This window comes from Silene latifolia, chromosome 10 (genome assembly GCF_048544455.1).
Source record: "Silene latifolia isolate original U9 population chromosome 10, ASM4854445v1, whole genome shotgun sequence".
Classification (NCBI taxonomy): Eukaryota; Viridiplantae; Streptophyta; class Magnoliopsida; order Caryophyllales; family Caryophyllaceae; genus Silene; species Silene latifolia.
This window is the reverse complement of record NC_133535.1, coordinates 159,104,606-159,124,946: the sequence shown is the minus strand read 5'-3', so window position 1 is coordinate 159,124,946 and position 20,341 is coordinate 159,104,606. Positions and strand designations below refer to the sequence as shown.

Here is a 20,341-nt window from a genome sequence, read left to right as displayed (position 1 = left end):
TATATTCAAAATTACTAAAGATCGCCCCTATATTACTCATCTCGCCCCTAATGTTCATTTCATTTTCCAACTTTGCCCTTTACTCTAAAACATTCTCAAAACTATTTTTTATCGGTAATTCAAAATATGAGTGACGGTGACCCATTTTACGATAATCAATAATCAAGTACGATTAAATTCGAAACAAAATTGACGATTAGAAACGTAAAAAACTTCAAACGATCATAACTTTGTGCTCGGGTGTCCGATTTTGACGAATTTTTTTTTCAAATCACTTAACTCGACGAGACGAACGCAATGGTAAAAAAAAAAAAAAAAAAAAAAAAATGGAAAGTGGGCCCATTCGTGTGAAAAACACGAACTGGCCTAGGCTTTACATGAACCAGCCTTGGCCAGTTCATGTAAATCACACGAACGGGCCTAGGCCAGTTCATGTGGATTACACGAACTGGCCCAGGCAGGTTCATGTAAACTACATGAATCGGCCTAGGTCAATTCGTGTTTTTTACACGAATGGACCATTTTTCAATTTTTTTTTTTTTTTTATTTTTTTTTTTTCTATTGTGTTCGTCTCGTCGAGTTAAGTGATTTGAAAAAAAAATTCGTCAAAATCGGACACCCGAGCACAAAGTTATGATCGTTTGAAGTTTTTTGGTTCTTTAATCGTCAATTTTTGTCCAATTTAAATAATGAAACTCAATAATTGGGTTTGTAGCCGAAATATGAGCCCATCTTTTCGACAAGATACAAGTTCTATATGCCTCCCTCGTATCCAAAAAAGAAATGATATGATGTACGATAAAATCTGGTAAATCAGAGAACCTGTCCACAGTATTCAGCTGCCCAGATACCGTTTCCTCGCAATCGGGGTTCATTTTCACTGAGGAATTTCGTCGAACAGTTGGTGTGCAGTGTCGCAAATTTCAAAATTCTCCTGCAAATGTGAAAAGACTGAGTTAAACAACATGAAGGGGTTTAGTTCAGAGCAAAAAGAGTAACGCAGACTACGATTACCGAGTAATGAAGGAGATGTAGGGAAGATGAATGCAGATGTATTTTCTTTCTTTAACGAAGTCCTGGAAACAAAGGGAAGTGAGGTTTGAACCCAAAGATTTACTAGAACAGTCACTAGGAGAGTAGGAGTAGGGTGCGGTGCGGTTCGGCCAAACTCTATACCTAAAGGTTAAATCGCACTATTTTTGAATCGAATTTTTTGGATAATGAGTGTTCATTAGCAAAGTAATAAGAGAATTAGTGTCCGTTTCAAACTATTTTGGCTCAATGAGTCCACGTCATTACTTTTTATTTGATTTTTATTTTTTATACAAAACAACTAAGAAACCTAGCGGCTTTAGAAAATGTCATTGGCCAAATATCTATCACTTTTAGAAAAATAGCGTAGAGAATAAGCCGTTAAGATACCTAGCGACTTTGTCCAACCAATTGCAATAGGTAATAGGTACACTACAAAATGGTAGTGCTAATATGGTAAGCCGCTGGGATTCCTAGCGGTTTGCTTCAATTACTAGGCCCAGTACAACTTGAACACAAGACTGTTTCTGTTCTTCACGCCCAATACAATAACCCAATCGTTATTCGTCATGGACAAATTAACGATTAGCATTGACGGTTTTATCTAAACTGCCAAAAACACTCCCGCCACATTACCCAAAACTCTTAATCCTTCATTCTCTATAAAATTGACAAACGAAATCACAAAAACCGCTTTCAAAATTTCATCTCAACTTCAAATCCGCCACCAATAACGAATCGAGCAAGAAACTAACTTAATTTTGTTTCATTACTTCCGTGAATTTTTCATAATTTTATAGTTATTAAAACGGACTAGAGCACAATTCAAACTCGAAAAATGCCCCTAATCACCCCTAGTCCCTAACCAAGCTACTCTTCACATATCATAATTTGATCTACAATCTTCCCACTCCATTATCTGTGCTTAAACAGCCACAAATATTCATTGATCTACAATCTTCCCGCTCCATTTGCGAAGTACCCGGAACAGCAACATTACAAATTCGAAACCATATAGATCATACCAAGTACACTAATCCTGCTTGCAACGAACCATAATTGTCCATATCCATACAAATCTGTACATCTTCAGTAAGACACTAAAACAAAGGCATACAAAGCAACTGACCATAGTCGTCCATATCCATACAAATCCGTACTTCTTCAGCACTACACTAAAACACTAAAACACTAAAACAGAGGCATACAAAACATTGTTCTAAAATAGAGGGAGGTGTTTGAGTAAAATTCCAATTCATGTATGCAACCAAGCAGTTCACCAATGCAATCTCCACTGTACCTCAACCTTCCCTGACTCGTGTATATTCGAGCAATTAGCATCTGGAAATTCAATCCGTTTTAAAGGGTGCTTCCAACAATTTACCATATCTTCTAGTTCACTCATAAAAAACTGCAAACACATACAACCAATGAACCAATGAGTTAAAAAAAATAAATAAATAAGCATTGCTTCTGGAGAATTTTGAATTATGAGACTCAGTGACAGACCTTGCAATGATTTCATAAAAAAATTACGAGTTTGAATCTTGAGATACATCTTGACCATTATTGGAAATACGACTACTACAACATTTTAATGTCGCGGTTCATTCTTCCCTTCACAATCTTATGATAAAGACAACTTAAAGACAGAAGTTTCGTGTTAACTGTCTCATTAGGATTAGAGCCGCAAATGGAGTCTTAGCAAATATATTAAACTATTAAAAGAAGTTGAGTTATTCACCGAGTTGGCACCTGTCTATTGATGTTTATGGGTCATTTAATATGTCAATAAACTTAAGGCATAACGCCAAATTAGTAAATTCTGGTAATTTCGAATCATATCAATTACGAATTACGAGCAGGTAATTCGATTTTAGCAGGTCTAAATGTCTAAATGTCTAATTGAGTGCCTTAAAAAGCTAAAAGCATTACTAATACGAGGTAAAAAGCTTGATAGCATACTCTTCAGCAGAAAAAGCTATCAGCAAGTCAAAATAGATACAACATTCAGCTCTAACTTAAGGCAATGGAAGATCATTCTGGCTCAATGTCACTGACCGTGAGTCCGTGACACACAGCTGGCTGATGTATTTACCAAGGCTCCATCTAAGCAGACATTAGTTCGAGTTACTTATTTCCAACTTGGACAATTGCGATTTACAGGCTAATTCAGAAAATGTTCAATTATCCAAGAAGACCATGTTCAACTAGATAGCATAGAGAATTACTAACCCTAATTCTGTTGAAAATGACAGAAAGTGAAGAGACATGAACATACCTGCATCATCAAACCAGGATCTTCTAAATAGAATTGAAAAGAAATAATATCAGGGCAGCACGTCCAGAATAAACCATTCAAAAAAGCTGACATAGATGATCTGGAGAGGTTCTGATCATAGAGGCTTAGCTTCAGCTCTGTGATATCGCGTGGAGGTCCAAGATTAACATCTCCGAGTTCTTCTTCAACAAATTTGATATCGTCACGTCCAGACTTCATAGTACACAGCCATAAAAATTTGTTAGTGCAATTAATATAAACATTCATTCAGACTCTAAACAATTATACAATACCTCATCATAATTGTCGGATAGCGAAATTTCCAGAGCATTGCAGCTTCTTAGTCCTGTCATTAGCTGTTTCAATTTGAAAAATCCTCGAGTATGTAGGCAACACGGTTTAATGTGAACAGAGAGAACACAAGTGGCTTGACTACTAATGGTGATAGTACAACGAGGGTCAAAGTCCCCTCTATATTTGAACTTCGTCAAACTTGGAGCATCAATCGTGACATATAACAAACCATCGCATTCATCCAAGTAAATTTCCTTTAGTTGAACACTTGAAATCCTGATCATTGTGAGCCTATGACAGTTGAACAAATGCAAAGTCTCTATTGAGGCTAATTCAGGTAGTAGTTTGCCAAGATCCCCGTCTGTAATACCAGAAGAAAAGAGATCTAATGTCCTTAAATTTCTCAACAAACCAGGTTTTGACATAACCGGCCAACGATCACTATAAAAGGAAATGTCCGAGAACTGAAAACATGTAAGATACGAGCTCTCAAGAATAATTGTCCCATTTTCGGGTAAAGAATAACTTAAAGTAAGCTCCTTCACTTGACTACAACAAGGAATGACAATAGTTTTGAAGCCAGAGCAATAGTTAACCGACAAATACTTCAACAACAGGCACAAACTAATAATACGATTTAGCATACGTTCCTCCACATCAACACATAATAATCCCAAAGTCTGAAGAGATGCAAGATTTATGGCTCCGTTGTAGTATGGTATTTTGAGTTTAGAACAATTAAGTTGCCTTAGAGATTTTGCGGAGAGCAAAATGTCAGGCAATTGGTACCTAAAAGGACCATCAAGATCAAGTCTTGCAACCTGATTGTGCACAGCTATCTGAATCCACTCATCAACTTTGCAAGAAAACTCTTCTAATTTGCTAGATAAGTCTGTTTTTTCAACATCGCAACCCAACACAGCATTAGAATTTGGAAATATAAGTCTGAGCGTCCTTACACGCAGGTTATCTTTAGCGTATCTTTGCATTCTACTATCCATATATCCTAATAATCTAGCAGAGACTTCCTCAGAGGGCCAACACCTGAGAAGGAATTCCGGCTCATAATAAAAATGAAATTCAATAATTGGGTTTGTAGCCGAAATATGAGCCCATCTCTTCGACAAGATACAAGTCTTATACGCCTCCCTCGTATCCAGAAAAGAAATAATATGATGTACGATAAAATCTGGTAAATCTGAGAACCTGTCCACGGTATTCAGCTGCCCAGATACTGTTTCCTCCCAATCGGGGTTCATTTTCACTGAGGAATTTCGTCGAACAATTGGTGTGCAGTGTCGCAAATTTCAAAATTCTCCTGCAGATGTGAAAAAACCGACTTAAACAACATGAAGGGGTTTAAGATCAAGCAAAACGAGTAATGCAGACTATGACTGGCACGTAGTGTACCCTGTAGAGAAGATGAATGGAGAGATGAAATGGTTCAGTTCCGTTAACCGATTTTCTAAAACTGTTAACCAAAGCTGATCCAATCCATGACAAAGTTAACAGGTCGGTTCAATGAACTGCTTTGTCCAAACGGTTTTGGTTTACCGAGCCTACAAAATCAATGGTTTTTCGGTTTTTGATTTAATGTGGTTTGATTTATTCTGAATACTTCTAACTAGGACGAATAAAAATGGATATGGTTATTGACTAGGGGTGAAAAAATACGAACAACTTTTGCAAACCTAAACCATAAGAACTAAATTTAGAAACCTTGATATTCGGTTTTTCCCAATTCATTTAGCCGACCATGTTCTTTTTTAAGTGAAAACCAGTTCTGGGTATGATTAACATGGTTTTGAACCCCCTTCATTTTTTTCCCTGTTTATTAAACTTATTAATTTATATTAGTATTTTTTTTTTCAGTTCAACTCTATTTAGCTCAGTTCAATTTAGTTATACAAAGATCGGTTAAATTCCATTAAGTTCAACTCACTTTTGTTGTTTTGTTCAACTACTTCCAAGTTCCAACCAGAAAGACCCCTAACCTAAAGTAGGTTTAAACCCGAAGATTACTAGATTACGGATGATTAGGATGTGTATAAGACTATAAGTGAATATGACATAGTATACAATCCTATATTTTTTTTTTGTCCCGATGTAGTATAAAAACCGATACTTTTTTTTAGGAAATATAAATACCTATACTTGTGGATGAGTAACCTTAGAATGTCAATTTATTCTAAAAAGGATAATAAATTAGTTACTTTCAACATTAATCTGCACTATTATGGATTTTGAATTTCACCCATAAAATGTCTTAAAATTCTTGCTCTATTGTCACGTATAGTCTTATCGCATTTTTAAACCAATGAGAAATTTAAAATTAACCATACTATCGTGAATGAGAAAACATAATTTAAATTGAATAAAAGTAGCGTATTATTTATTGGTTAAGATGTATAAAATTTTCCCAACAAATAAATTCTTGAATAATCCTGATATATCACAACTTGAGCATAAATATAGCCCAAAAAATATACACCGTGGCCTTGATTTTCAAAGTATTTTTGGACTTAAAAACACTTTTCGACCAAACATATCTTAAATTTAAAAGCTAATAGTGGATTCTCAAAAGCTTAAATACCTTTTTGCCCATAAAAATAAAAGCATCAATTTGGTGTTCTATTTCTTAAAAACTTCTTTTGAAAAATTAAGTTTAAAAAATAGAAACTCATTTTAAGCAAATTAGGCCAAACATGTTCTAAACCTCAATCAGTACGCTCAAAACAACTTGAACACAAGAATGTCCTTTCAAGGCCCAAAACAAGAATGCGCTATTATAATTAAGATGTACGGTAATATGATACACGGTACACCGATGTGGCGATGTCTGACTGAGTGTAACTTAGAAATTTGCAACGAGAACTATAAAATTAAAACACAAATTGTTGCACAAGAGTGTAAGATTAATTTATGCATAAAACTAGTTCAATAACCAAAAGCCTATATAGATTAGTTACTAAACTTGTAAAAAATATTTTATTTTGATAACCTAAAATTTTATATAGATAACTTGTCGTGTTTCCATCATACAATGTGGTCTTGTTAAAATAAGATGAAAATATTATTAAATTAAATTTTATTTTTGGATTTGTCGTCTTTTAGGCAATTCTAAATCTGGCATACGAAATCACAAAAAACGCTTTCAAAATTTCATCTAAACTTCAAATATGCCTTCAACAACGAATCGAGCAAGAAACTAACTAAATTTTGTAAAAGTTTCACTACTTTCGTGAATTTCTCATAATTAGTATTGATTAGCAGTTAGATTTTTAGTAATAAAACGGACTAGAGAAGGATTCAAACTCGAAAAACGCCCCTAATCACCCTTGGGTCCTGACCAAGCTACTCATTCACATGACCATATCTCACCAGATTCGAAACAATAAAGATCACATCAAATACACTAATCCTACTTGCAAAGAGCCATAATCGTCCATATCCATACAAATCTGTACTACTTCAGCAATACACTAAAAAAGAAGCATACAAAACAACAAACCGTAGACGCCCATATCCATACAAATGCGGATTTGATTAAAATTCCAATTCATGTACGCAACCAAGCATTTCACCAATGCAATCTCAACTGTAGATCAACCTTCTTTGACTCGAGTGTATTCGAGCAATTAGCATCTGGAAATTTAATCCGTTTTAAAGGGTGCCCCCAACATTTTGCCATATCTTTTAGTTCACTCATCAAAAGCTGCAAACACACAAAAGGTAATTCGATTTTTGAAGCAATATTAATATTTAATACTATGTAAAATGCTTGGTAGAATACTTTATACTCGTAGCAGAAAGAGCTGTCAGCAAGTCGAAATAGATACAACATTCAAATGTATGACTGACCGACTGACCGTGAGACATAGCTAGCTGATACATATACCAAGACTCTAAGCAGGCATTAGTTTGAGTTACTTATTACCAACTTAGACAATTGCAATTTGCATGCTCCGACTACAGAAAATGACCAATATTCCAAGAAGACCATGTTCAACTAAATAGCATAGAGAATGGAAAAAATGATGACATGAACATACCAGGATCATCAAATCAGGTTCATGAAAAAAAAATTGAAAAGAAATAATATCAGGGCGGCACGTCCAGAATAAACCATTCAAAAAAGCTGACATAGATGATCTTGAGCGGATCTGATCATGGAGGCTTAGCTTCAGCTCTGTGATATCGCGTGGAGGTCCAAGATTAACATCTCCGAGTTCTTCTTCATCAAATTTGATATCGTCACGTCCAGACTTCATAGTACACAGCCATAAAAAATTGTTAGTGCAATTAATATAAACATTCATTCAGACTCTAAACAATTATACAATACCTCATGATAATTTTCGGATAGCGAAATTTTCAGAGCATTGCAGCTTCTTAGTCCTTGACATTAGCTTTTTCAATTTGAAAAATCCTCGAGTATCAAGGTATTTAGGTGTAGTGTGAACAGAGATAACACAACTGGCTTGACTACTAATGAAGATAATACAATCAGGGTCAAAGTTCCCTTTATATTTGAACTTCGTCAAACTTGGAGCATCAATCGTGACATATAACAAACCATGGCATTCATCCAAGTAAATCTTCTTTAGTTGAACACTTGAAATCCTCGATCATTGTCGACCTACGACAATTGAACAAATGCAAAGTCTCTAATGAGGCTAATTCGGGGTAGTAGTTTGCCAAGATCCCCGTCGTAATACCGAGAAGAAAAGAGGTCTAATGTCCTTAAATTTCTCAACAAACCAGGTTTTAACATAACCGGCCAACGATCATCACAAATGTCCGAGAACTGAAAACACGTAAGATACGAGCTCTCAAGAACAATTGTCCCATTTTCGGGTAAAGAATAAGTTAAAGTAAGCTCCTTCACTTGACTACAACAAGGAATGACAATAGTTTTGAAGCCGAAGCAATACTTAACCGACAAACACTTCAACAACAGGCACGAACTAATGATATGATTTAGCATACGTTCCTCCACATCAACATCAAATAATTCCAAAGTCTGAAGAGATTCAAGATTTATGGCTCCGTTGTAGTATGGTATTTTGACTTTAATACAATTAAGTTGTCTTAGAGATTTTGCGGAGAGCAAAATGTCAGGCAATTGGTACTTCAAAACAGGACTATCAAGATCAAGTTTTTCAACCTGATTACGCACAGCTATCCTAAGCCACTCATCAATTTTGCTAGGTAACTCTTTAACTATGCAACGTAAGTCTTTAACATTGCAACCAACCACTTTATGAGAATTTGGAAATCTAAGCTTGAGCGTCCTTACGCGCAGATTATCTTTAGCGTAACTTTGCATTCTACTATCCATATATCCTAATAATCTAGCAGAGACTTCCTCAGAGGGCCAATATCTGTGAGGGGATTTCGGCTCACAATAATAATGAAATTCAATAATTGGGTTTGTAGCCGAAATATGAGCCCATCTCTTCGACAAGATACAAGTCCTATACGCCTCCCTCGTATCCAGAAAAGAAATAATATGATGTACGATAAAATCTGGTAAATCTGAGAACCTGTCAACAGTATTCAGCTGCCCAGATACCGTTTCCTCGCAATCGGAGTTCATTTTCACTGAGGAATTTCGTCGAACAGGTGGTGTGCACTGTCGCAAATTTCAAAATTCTCCTGCAAATGTTAAAAAACTGAGTTAAACAACAGAAAGGGGTTTAAGATGAAGCAAAACGAGTAATGCAGACTACGATTACCGAGTAATAGCACGCAAAATGACTGGCAAGTAATATAGGGAAGATGAAGGAGATGTATTTTATTTAGGGTAGCCACAAATTCACGGAGCAAATCAACTGGGCCACGGGAATTCTAAGCATCATACCCTTACTAGTTGTATTCTGGGTCCCATCAAAGAATCTTGCAGCTTATTTAAAAGGGTAGCATTGGCATATTATGCATAAATCCCGTGGATTAGTCTATTGTTCCCGTGAATTTATGTGTACCCTTTATTTAACGACGTCCTGGAAACACGCAAGTTTTCGGTTTTTTTTGAGAAAAGAGGAACTATTTTTGGGACCCCAAAATTACTAGAAAGGTTTTTAACCTTATAAACGGTTCGGTTAACCGCTCATGTGCTCAGCGGTCGTGTTCCCCGATATTCCGATAATCTTTCTACAAATACTTTTTTTTCCCAACTTTTGTTTATTTTTTTTATAGTGGTTTAATTAAATTTTCATTATATATTATACTCAACAATGATGTTAATTAGACAAATTTTAATATTAGTTAAATGATTATAGTACCTTACGGCTCTGTTTGGTAAAACGAGCTGAAAAGGTACCTGAAACTCAAAAGGTACTTGAAAACTAGAAAGCTAACTAAAATACGAAAAAGTGGCTGATAAGATAGCTAAAATTTAGGAGCGGATAAACTGTATTATATAAAAAAAAATATTTGGCAAAAATTAATCTTACACTCTTGTACAACAATTTGTGTTTTAATTCTAATTTTCTCATTGATTAAGAAATACAATAAGACGATACTAGACAACAGAGCAATAAGTTTGAGATCTTTATGGATGATATTTAAAATCCATAATGGTGTATATTTAAAATCCATGTGTAGCTAATGTTGAAAGTAGTTAATCAATACATACATATATATAAAGCAGGAACTTTTCGAGCGATATTAGAGAGTCCAACTTTTTTATAATTCCTATATATAAAATAATTTTTATATTAAATTATTATCATTATCCTAATAAGTGTAGATTTAGCTTTTTCCTCTTAATAATTTATGAGAAAATTATCCTAATTGAAGTAGATCCAATAATTTATGAGAAAATAATCCTACTAGAAGTAGATCAATTATTTATGAGAAAAATAATACTAATAGAAGTGGATCTAATAATTTATCCATTATTCTTTACTAAAATAATAATAGGAAAATAACTTTATAAAGAATATTTATTTTGAAAATATTTATAACGCAAAAAAGGTCATATAATAAACATATAAAAGTGTTAAAATTGCATATTTTATAAACATACAATTACTCTTTGTGAGAAAAAAATCAAAAGAGACCCTAATTTTTTACAAATATAAACTATTCTCCAAAATCTAAGTTGTTCGACTTTAACTACTTAGTGAAACCCACCCTTGTAGTAATAAAGATAATTTTATTTTAAAACTTTTTTGAATATTTGAAAGATTTACAAAATATTCGAGTTGTTAATTATAACCAAACCCCTAATTATCTTCCAAAAACCATAAGAAAAAGCTGATTTTTATTTAAAAAGAAAAACTCCAGAAAAAAAAATAACATGTCATAATAGGAAAAAGAATTAAGGAATGACATTTACTTATCATTTGGCTTTTACAATGGCGGTAGGAGGAGAAATTTTTTAATAATGACAATATTAGAAATAAACAACTTCAACGGTGGCATGAAATAGTTTTAATTCTGAATATGATTAGATTACCAATAATATTCAAGAACCAGCTAACTATGATTTTATGAATGAATGAGTGTATAATAAATATATAGAAAAATTGTGCGGACTATATATAATCTGCTATTATATCACCAAATTTTTTCTTCAATCTGGTTTCAAATTCATATCAAATCCATAATAAACGTTAAAAATGTATTGAGTTGCCAAATATACAAAATTATTCGGTTACATCAATTTTTATTTTCTAAATTCTAATTCATCTATGTTTTTTTATCCACTTAACTATTTACCGCGGTTTGCGTATGGCTGGTTATTACTATATCATGCACTGATTATATATTTAAAAGTGCAATAATTTTTGCAGTAGCTTTTCATAGTTTTTTTTTTTTTTTTTTCTTTTTTTTTTTTTTTTGTTGTAAAATTTCCATTTTGGTGCCCCGAGGTTTGGGTTAATTCCACTTTAGTGCCCTGAGGTTTGCATAATTCCACTTTGGTGTCGTGAGGTTTCGACTACTTCCCACCTTGGTAACCCGAGTATTGAAATAAAATTCCTTTTTTTGTTAATGGTTAACTATGAGGTATCGCATATGAGTTTAGTTGAATATAAGGTACTGCTTAGTGTAATAAATTAGGTTAAAATAAAGACAACTAATTGCATATATATTGGTTAAGAAGTGAAACAATTGTACATATATAATTAGTAATTTGAAGCCATTTTCTTAAAATTGAAACTCTTTTTTGAAAATTTGTTCTTTTTGTTATTATAAATAAAGAGTAGAATAATAATGTAAGATAATGATACTTGATTTTGTTGATAGACAAAATTTCAAATAAACAAAAATGAGTTATAATTTTAATAAAACTAATCTAAAACTAATCGAGTTTAACAGTAGTATCCTAATATCCTACTCCCTCCAATCCACACAAAACTCTTCATTTGCTTTTTGGAGGTCGGACTTTGAAAAGTTGATCGTTAATTCACTCAAAAATATATCCCACATCTACAAAATTAGATGTATTATATATTTCGCATGAAGTTCATAGGGAACAACCAGTCTTAATGGTAGATAGTCAAAAACAAATTTATTGTTTAGAGATCTAACAAAAATCCTCCAAACAATTTACATATATAATTGAGACACTTGTTGTTTTGCGTACCACCATCAACATTTACACTGTCGTATGCTTACAAAATGGAATATATTGGTAGATGTTGTAAGTTAATCTAATTTGTGAATCTTATAAAAGCCAGTCTCAGTTATCACGTGTTCATTTTAAGAAAGTAAACCACATTTTTGGGAATGACGTTTTAAATTGACTAAAATCGGTGGTGCGTACAACAATAAAAATAGGTAACTACATAATATAATTAACGTAAACAAAAAAGAGTAGCTTTTATGTTAAATGGACCGATGCTCCATCAATAATCAACTAAATCAACCCAAAAGTTTTGTGTATTCCGATTTTCAACATAGTTAGGAATTTTTTTTTTTATCAACTTAATAGAATTCTACTACAAACCATGACAATGTAAATTAAACCAACGTTTGCAATCTAATGTTCAACAAATTCTTAGAACATTCAACATGCATATTGTAAAAGATGATCCTAATGGAAGCCTCATACATTCTATATAATAGAATCACATATATTTTTGTACTGTTGTTTAGAGACTACTAATTTTATTGGAATTTAGTATGGATTTGATTTTACGATAAGTATATAGACCAAAACACTCTTAGTTGTAGATAGTCAAGGTAAACTTATGCTATAAGAAATCTAACATTTTCTCTAAACACACTAAATATAGATAATTATGATACATATTGCTTTACGTAACACCATTTAGTTTTACGTAATTGTTATAGGTTAAAATAATTTGTAAAACTCATAAAGGTCTGTCTCAGTTAGTATTGTATTAAGGGCGGTTCATTTTTGGTAAGCTGCACTATGTTTATGGAGATATAACGTTTTGTATTTAATTAAAAACCAGTGATGCCTATAACAATAATGAAAAAACTAACTACATACTCTTACAATGTTACTTGATGTTTTACAACTGAAATGATAACTACTAAATGACAAAACTTCTATGCTAAAAGCACTAATAGTTCATTGATGATCAACTACACCAATCACGAACTTTTATTTATCAATGATTTAAACATAATTGAACTTTTTTTATCAACTATAGAATATATTTATACAGATGATCCTCATGGGAGTCACGTGCATCGCACGGGGTTTTCAACTAGTACAGTAATATTTATGTATAGAACTAGTTTAATAACCAAAAGTCCAAATAAATTAATTAATTAATAAACATGCAAAAAAGGTTTTTTTTTTATAACCAAAAATTTTAAATGGATAAGTTGTCGTGTTTTCATCGTACAATGTCGGTTTGTTATAATAAAATTAAAATATAAATTAAATTTAATAATGAGTAAATTACAAACAACTCCCTTATATAGTCATCATTTTTGAAATAACTCCCTTTTATAATTTTGTATCCAAATAACTCTCTTTTAAAACTTGTTTTTCAACAAATCAATGTCTCTTCACTGGAACTAAATTTAATTTTTATAATTTGATTGATTTACTCTTCCTATAACGTAATCCTCACATCCTTACTAAGTTTTCATAACCTGTGACTAATTCCAAATCTCTCTCAAATATAATACACTCAAATAATGCACTCTGAACGAAAAAGAATCAAGCATAAATTCCCCGTTTCGTCTTATTTTAAAGAACAACGTAGTGAGTAAACGGGCAGAATAGTAATTTAACATCTTATATAAGTGAAAAATGAAAGGAAAAACGGATTTTTGGCCGAAAAATTTAAAAATAAGTCTCATTCCAGTGAAGAGGCATTGATTTTTATAAAAACATGTTTTAAAAGGGAGTTATTTGAATAAAAAATTATAAAAGTGGGTTATTTCAAAAAAGTCAATTATATAATAGAGTTATTTATAATTTACTCTTTAATATTTGTGTTTCTCATCTTTTGAATCTGTTTTATATTAGAAGAAAACAATCTTATAGAAAAGTTGCTAAAATAAAAACACCCGGGTCAATTACTAAGGCTCAACGACTAGGCCCAATAGAACTTGAACACAAGACTGTCCTTCAGGCCCAACACAACTTAAGTACAAGTTTAACCCAATTGTTATCCGTCATCGACAAATTACCCATGCCGATTAGCGTTGACAGATTTATCTAAACTACCAAAAACACCCCTCCCACCCCAGATTACCCAAAACTCTCATTCCTTCGTCTCTCAAAATCTGGCATACGAAATAAAAAAAAAAACCGCTTTCAAAATTTCATATAAGACTTCAAATCCGTCGTCATCAAAACTTCACATACGTCATCATCGACTAGAGAAGGATTCAAACTCGAAAAACGCCCCTAATCACCCTTGGGTCCTAACCAAGCTACTCATTCACATCTCATAATTCGATGACCATATCTCACCAAGTCAGCAGTAACAATGCTTCCTTCACATGTTCTCAATTTTCCATTATCGGAGCTACAGCCACAAATATTCATTTTACGAAGTATAAGGGACACCAACATTACAAATTCGAAACAATAAAGATTAAAATTCCAATTCATGTACGCAACCAAGCAGTTCACCAATGCAATCTCAACTGTAGATCAACCTTCTTTGACTCGAGTGTATTCGAGCAATTAGCATCCGGAGATTCAATCCGTTTTAAAGGGTGCCCCCAACAATTTGCCATATCTTCTAGTTCACTCATCCAAAGCTGCAAACACACAAAAGGTAATTCGATTTTTGAAGCAATACTAATACTATGTAAAATAGATACAACATTCAAATGTAACTTAAGGCTCAATGTATGACTGACCGACCGACCGACCGTGAGACATAGCTAGCTGATGTATATACCAAGACTCTAAGCAGGCATTAGTTTGAGTTACTTATTACCAACTTAGACAATAGCAATTTGCATGCTCCGACTACAGAAAATGACCAATATTCCAAGAAGGCCATGTTCAACTAAATAGCATAGAGAATGGTAGAAAATGATGACATGAACATACCTGGATCATCAAATCAGGTTCATGTAAAAAAAATTGAAAAGAAATAATATCAGGGCGGCACGTCCAGAATAAACCATTCAAAAAAGCTGACATAGATGATCTTGAGAGGTTCTGATAATGGAGGCTTAGCTTCAGCTCTCTGATATCGCGTGGAGGTCCAAGATTAACATCTCCGAGTTCTTCTTCATCAAATTTGATATCGTCACGTCCAGACTTCATAGTACACAGCCATAAAAATTTGTTAGTGCAATTAATATAAACATTCATTCAGACTCTAAATAATTATACAATACCTCATAATAATTGTCGGGTAGCGAAATTTTCAGAGCATTGCAGCTTCTTAGTCCTGTCATTAGCTGTTTCAATTTGAAAAATCCTAGAGTATCTAGGCAATACGGTGTAGTGTGAACAGAGAGAACACAACTGGCTTGACTACTAATGGTGATAATACAATGACGGTCAAAGTCCCATCTTTAGGTAAAGTGTTACTTAAAGTAAGCTCCTTCAGTTGACTACAACAAGGAATCCTGATCAAAGTCCCATCTTTAGGTAAAGTGTTACTTGGAGCATCAATTGTGACATCTACCAAACCATCACATTCATCCAAGTAAATCTTCTTTAGTTGAACACTTGAAATCCTGATCATTGTCAGCCTACGACAGTTGACCAAATGCAAAGTCTCTAATGAAGCTAATTCAGGTAGTAGTTTGCCAAGATCCCCATCTGTAATACCAGAAGAAAAGAGATCTAATGTCCTTAAATTTCTCAACAAACCAGGTTTTGACATAACCGGCCAACGATCAAAAGGCAAGTCTGAGAACTCAAAACACGCAAGACTTGAGGTCTCGAGAATGATTGTCCCATCTTTAGGTAAAGTGTTACTTAAAGTAAGCTCCTTCAGTTGACTACAACAAGGAATGACAATAGTTTTGAAGCCATAGCAATTATCAACCAACAAACACTTCAACAACAGGCACGAACTAATGATATGATTTAGCATACGTTCCTCTACATCAACACATATTAATTCCAAAGTCTGAAGAGATGCAAGATTTATGGCTCCGTTGTAGTATGGTATTTCGACTTTAAAACAATTAAGTTGCCTTAGAGATTTTGCGGAGAGCAAAATGTCAGGCAATTGGTAGTTAAGAGGACCATGAAGATCAAGTCTTGCAACCTGATTGTGCACAGCTATCTGAATCCACTCATCAACTTTGCAAGAAAACTCTATTTGGTCAACATCGCAGCTAAAAACTTCATTAGAATCTGGAAATATAAGTCTGAGCGTCCTTACACGCAGGTTATCTTTAGCGTATCTTTGCATTCTACTTTTGATGTTCCAACATTGATAATCGATACTTTTGATGTAATGTTCCATTTTGAGTTTCCACCAACCAAAATTCGAACCGGTAAAGACCGAGATCTTGGAGTGTTTCTCGGAATCCATTACCCACGAATCAAACTCTAAGGGGATTAGCCTCTATCAAGAGCACGAGGCTCTGATACCAATTGTTGAGTTTATGGATTCAAGTACCTAAGAGGGGGAGGGGGTGAATTAGGTACTCTTTTAAAAATTTTAACTTCAACTTTATTGGATTAAAGTAAGTTAAGTGAACAAAAGAGATTAGAGGATACTTTGAATAATATTGAAAGATTGAACAAGTATCACGATGAATGTTTGCTGAAGTATGAAAGCAACAATCGTTCTGACTGTATCTATTTGTCTCAGTTTGTGGAATATGACTGCAGACCAAATGCGACCAGTATGATGATGTGTTACTTCTAAGGTTAAGCGAAACAATACAAACAAACAAAGTAAAAGCAGCGGAAATAAAGTGAAAGCAATGAACACGAGATTTTTGAATTGGTTCGGCAAATACTCAAGTGCCTACGTCCAATCTACCTTTTTATTAATTTCCTTTAGTGATCTACTCCGACAACTAAAAGACCCTTGTAATAAAAGACGCCAACCTACTCCGGTTGCAAAGCTAGTACAAGAACTACTCCGTTCTTATGACAAGCTAACTCGCAATCTACTCCGATTGCCAAGAGTTAAAGGACTACTCCGTCCTAGAACTCAACAACTCGCAACCTACTCCGGTTGCCAACTCACAACCTACTCCGGTTGTCAAGAGTTAAAGACTACTCCGTCCTAAACTCTACTAACACACTTAGAATGTTATAGGATCAAGTTTCCACTAACATATTCTTAACAAAGAATAGAGATGGACAACTTTTACAAGATCAACAATTCTTAAGCAAGAGAGTTTAGTATAGAAAAGCAACAAGTAGCACGATTGTAGAAACTGAAAGACACTTGAAGACTTTTAAAGGATCTTGCAAATAAAACACGATTTTAAGCTTTAAAATTAATTTGCAAAGATGGAAGAATTGATTCAGAAAAGTATTAGAGATTTATGAAGGAGGGACACGGTTTATATAGAGGAGGTGAGTGAAGGGGTTGCTAGGGTTTTGAAGGGTCAAAGACCTCACATGTGAAGACCATTTGCAACCACCCAAAACTTGCACCAAAAAGGGGTCTTTTGCAAAGGTAAGAAAAGAGAAAGAAGGTTTGAAGGATAACCTTAAATGCTCATGCAAAATCAGAAAACAAAGGATGTGAGACAAGTCACATGATGACAAGTTAACACAAATATGGCAAAAAGCATTTCTTGTTTTCTTAAAGACCAAAGGATTGAATTTGCATAAAGAGGAAACATTTTGAAATAATTCAAACCACTCTTTAAAGAATACTACCTCCTCAATAAAAATCTGATTTTTATCTTTGAAAAATGATAATCACGTGAAAGCTTTTGAAAGATAAAAGGGACTTCAAGTTTCTCGAGTTGTGGCATAATCCAAACAGCTGTTTGCGTGTGAAAGCAACAGTCGTCTGGACTGTTTCTATTACTCTAATATACTCTACTTTCTTGCTTGTACATTAGATGACACATGACTTATTACAATGGATGATTAACAACTTCAACACTTCTTAATCCAAGCTTGATTACATCATTAATCCTGAAAAGGTAAACTAAGAGTACACAAATCAAGTGGGCATGTTATCATCAACATAAGGAACCCAACAAATTCCCCCTTTGATGATGACAAGCCCCAAACGAATGTATAAGCAATGTAAACACCTTAATTCAAGATTTTAAGCAAGCAAGATCAAATGATAGAGAAGGGACAATATTACCTTACCTAAGGCAAAAGTTAGAATCAAATTACCATGACGCATTTACATTGCCCCAAAACAAGAATCAAGCTAAGAAGGTTAGACAAGACATTAGTTTAATCAATAAGCAAAGAGATTCAAAGCATGAGTTTACCTTTTCCCCCTCTTGACATCATCAAACGGATAGGGATGTCAAAAGCATTAGAGTGCAGATAATTCACAAGAAAACACAAAAAGACACATGTAATTGTAACAAGGTAACAAGGTCAACATAAACGAAGATTAAACATAAGTTAATCAAAGTTCAACATGGCTAAAGATAGTTTAAAATACACCACCAAATGTCAAGATAACAAGCAAAGAAAATAGTCTTAGAAGGGCACAACATGGTGGGACAAAAGCAAGGTAAGGCAGAAGACAAATTTGATTATGGGCAAATTTAGAGTGCGGAAGTTTGGTCATCAATTTTGAGGATAATGGAGAGGATTGAAAAAGGTTGAGGTTTGACAATGAAGGTCTGAGTAACAGTCATCTCTACTGTTGCATTGGGCTTTGTATATTGAAACCACCAAGGTATGCATCGAGAAAGAACATCATCTTCTCATACTTTCCTTTGATCTAGACCTTTGAGCATAGAAACAGTGGCATGCACTGTGACTTCCATTCAATTTCTTCCAAATTTTTGCTTTACTTCTTTTCTCAAGACCGTCGCAGTTTTCAATTTCATCTATCTCGTTTTCAATAATCACTTTGACATTTCCCATATATAGCCTTCCCGTTTGTTGTTTTTTTTTTTTTTTTTTTTTTTTTTTTCAATCTTCCAACCAACTTCAATTTTCAATTTCATCTATCTCCGTTTTTCTAAGGAGGTTCACTTGGATTTTTCAATTGGAGCATCAACAGTGGGATTATCAACATTACTCTGCTCGATATTTTCTGAGATTGGGGGTAATTGGGATGAAGAGGCTTTTTCTTTTCTTTTGAGGTTCTTTTTCGCCGGAGTCGGGTCAGACTCGCCGGACTTAGAGGGATTCTCATTCAAATCAAACTCGGTTTCTTCTTCAACATCTTCGATATTTACCAATACCGGTTCAGTGGAAGAGCTTGGAACAGTAGAACTTTTCTTCCGACCACCACGTGTGCGCCGTCCTACCATAGTGGAGATGGGTATGTCGTCGGATGATGGAGGGTCAGTGGGGTTCGGTGAAGGTTGAGGGTTTGGTAGATCTGGGTTTGGTTGAGGTGATGGAGTCGTGTTTGAAGTTTGAGGAGGGAATGCATATGAGGTTTTTTGTGAGGTCATTGGTTGAGTTGTTGATGTCGGTGGATTGGATGTGACAGGTGGTGAGGTAGTTTTTGTGGGTTTGATGGGAATGGTTGTGTTAAGGGATGTTTTTACCATGGTGGGTTAGGGTAGGTGATATGGTAAGTTTAGGGAGATGAAGAGATGAATGGATTTTGGGTTGGAAGGTTTGGACGGGTAGGCATAGGCGATGGGTTGAGGGAGTTTAATGGCCCATTAAATGTGGTAAGTGAGGTGGTTGGCCCAACTAGACATATTTAATCACTCGAAATAGAAACGCAAGGTAGCATATAATAAACGTAAATTTAGATATGAGGTTGAGTGATTACCGACTCACAAATACGGTGTCAATTTTTGGTCAAAACATGATGTCAATGCACTTAGAACACTTAATAACATATATCCAATTTTAATTTAATCAATTAAGGAATTTTGTAAAACTCACACTAAAAATCACGAGCTATTAATTAACCCAATTTCTAGCCTAAATTTCTCAAAATGTTCTCTTGCAAGTGGCTTAGTAAAAATATCGGCAATTTGATTTTCGGTCTTGCAAAAGATAAGTTTAATATGTCCTTTTTCCACATGATCACGAATAAAATGGTGACGAATATCAATATGTTTGGTTTTAGAGTGTTGAATAGGATTTTTGGAAATATTTATTGCACTCGTATTATCACACATTAAAGGAATGGAGTCAAAAATAATACCAAAATCCGAGAGTTGTTGTTTCACCCAAAGGAGTTGAGAACA

At 34.1% G+C, this 20,341-nt stretch overlaps 3 protein-coding genes across 4 annotated transcripts in view; all 3 read right to left on the bottom strand.

The window, feature by feature from the left end:
- Positions 1-1,855: 1,855 nt before the first annotated feature.
- Positions 1,856-5,379, bottom strand: LOC141609450 (putative F-box/LRR-repeat protein At5g02700). Its single transcript, XM_074428499.1, has 4 exons — positions 5,018-5,379; positions 3,607-4,925; positions 3,314-3,526; positions 1,856-2,443 (listed from the first exon to the last, which is right to left on the bottom strand). The coding sequence occupies exons 2-4, from the start codon at positions 4,864-4,866 to the stop codon at positions 2,309-2,311; spliced, it is 1,608 nt and encodes a 535-aa protein (XP_074284600.1). The 5' UTR covers positions 4,867-4,925; positions 5,018-5,379; the 3' UTR covers positions 1,856-2,308.
- A 1,536-nt stretch (positions 5,380-6,915) lies between these two features.
- On the bottom strand, positions 6,916-9,419 carry LOC141609449 (F-box/LRR-repeat protein 25-like). 2 transcript variants are annotated; one of them, XR_012527430.1, is made up of 3 exons: positions 7,953-8,088; positions 7,660-7,872; positions 6,916-7,322 (listed from the first exon to the last, which is right to left on the bottom strand). XR_012527430.1 is itself a non-coding variant. In XM_074428497.1 (3 exons), the coding sequence occupies exon 2, from the start codon at positions 9,204-9,206 to the stop codon at positions 8,247-8,249; it is 960 nt and encodes a 319-aa protein (XP_074284598.1). In that variant the 5' UTR covers positions 9,207-9,265; positions 9,346-9,419; the 3' UTR covers positions 7,565-7,872; positions 7,953-8,246. The 2 variants fall into 2 exon arrangements, 1 of the variants encoding a protein (XP_074284598.1); XM_074428497.1 differs by lacking the exon at positions 6,916-7,322 and adding an exon at positions 9,346-9,419 and having other exon boundaries at positions 7,565-7,872; positions 7,953-9,265.
- A 4,978-nt stretch (positions 9,420-14,397) lies between these two features.
- The window catches only part of LOC141606638 (uncharacterized), a 106,610-nt gene continuing 100,666 nt past the window's right edge, over positions 14,398-20,341 (bottom strand). Inside the window, exons 2-3 of the mRNA XM_074425842.1 lie at positions 15,108-15,320; positions 14,398-14,809 (exon numbers count right to left, since the gene is read on the bottom strand). Of these exons, the coding sequence (XP_074281943.1) occupies positions 14,675-14,809; positions 15,108-15,320 (348 nt within the window). The 3' untranslated portion in view covers positions 14,398-14,674. The remainder of the gene's footprint in view (positions 14,810-15,107; positions 15,321-20,341) is intronic.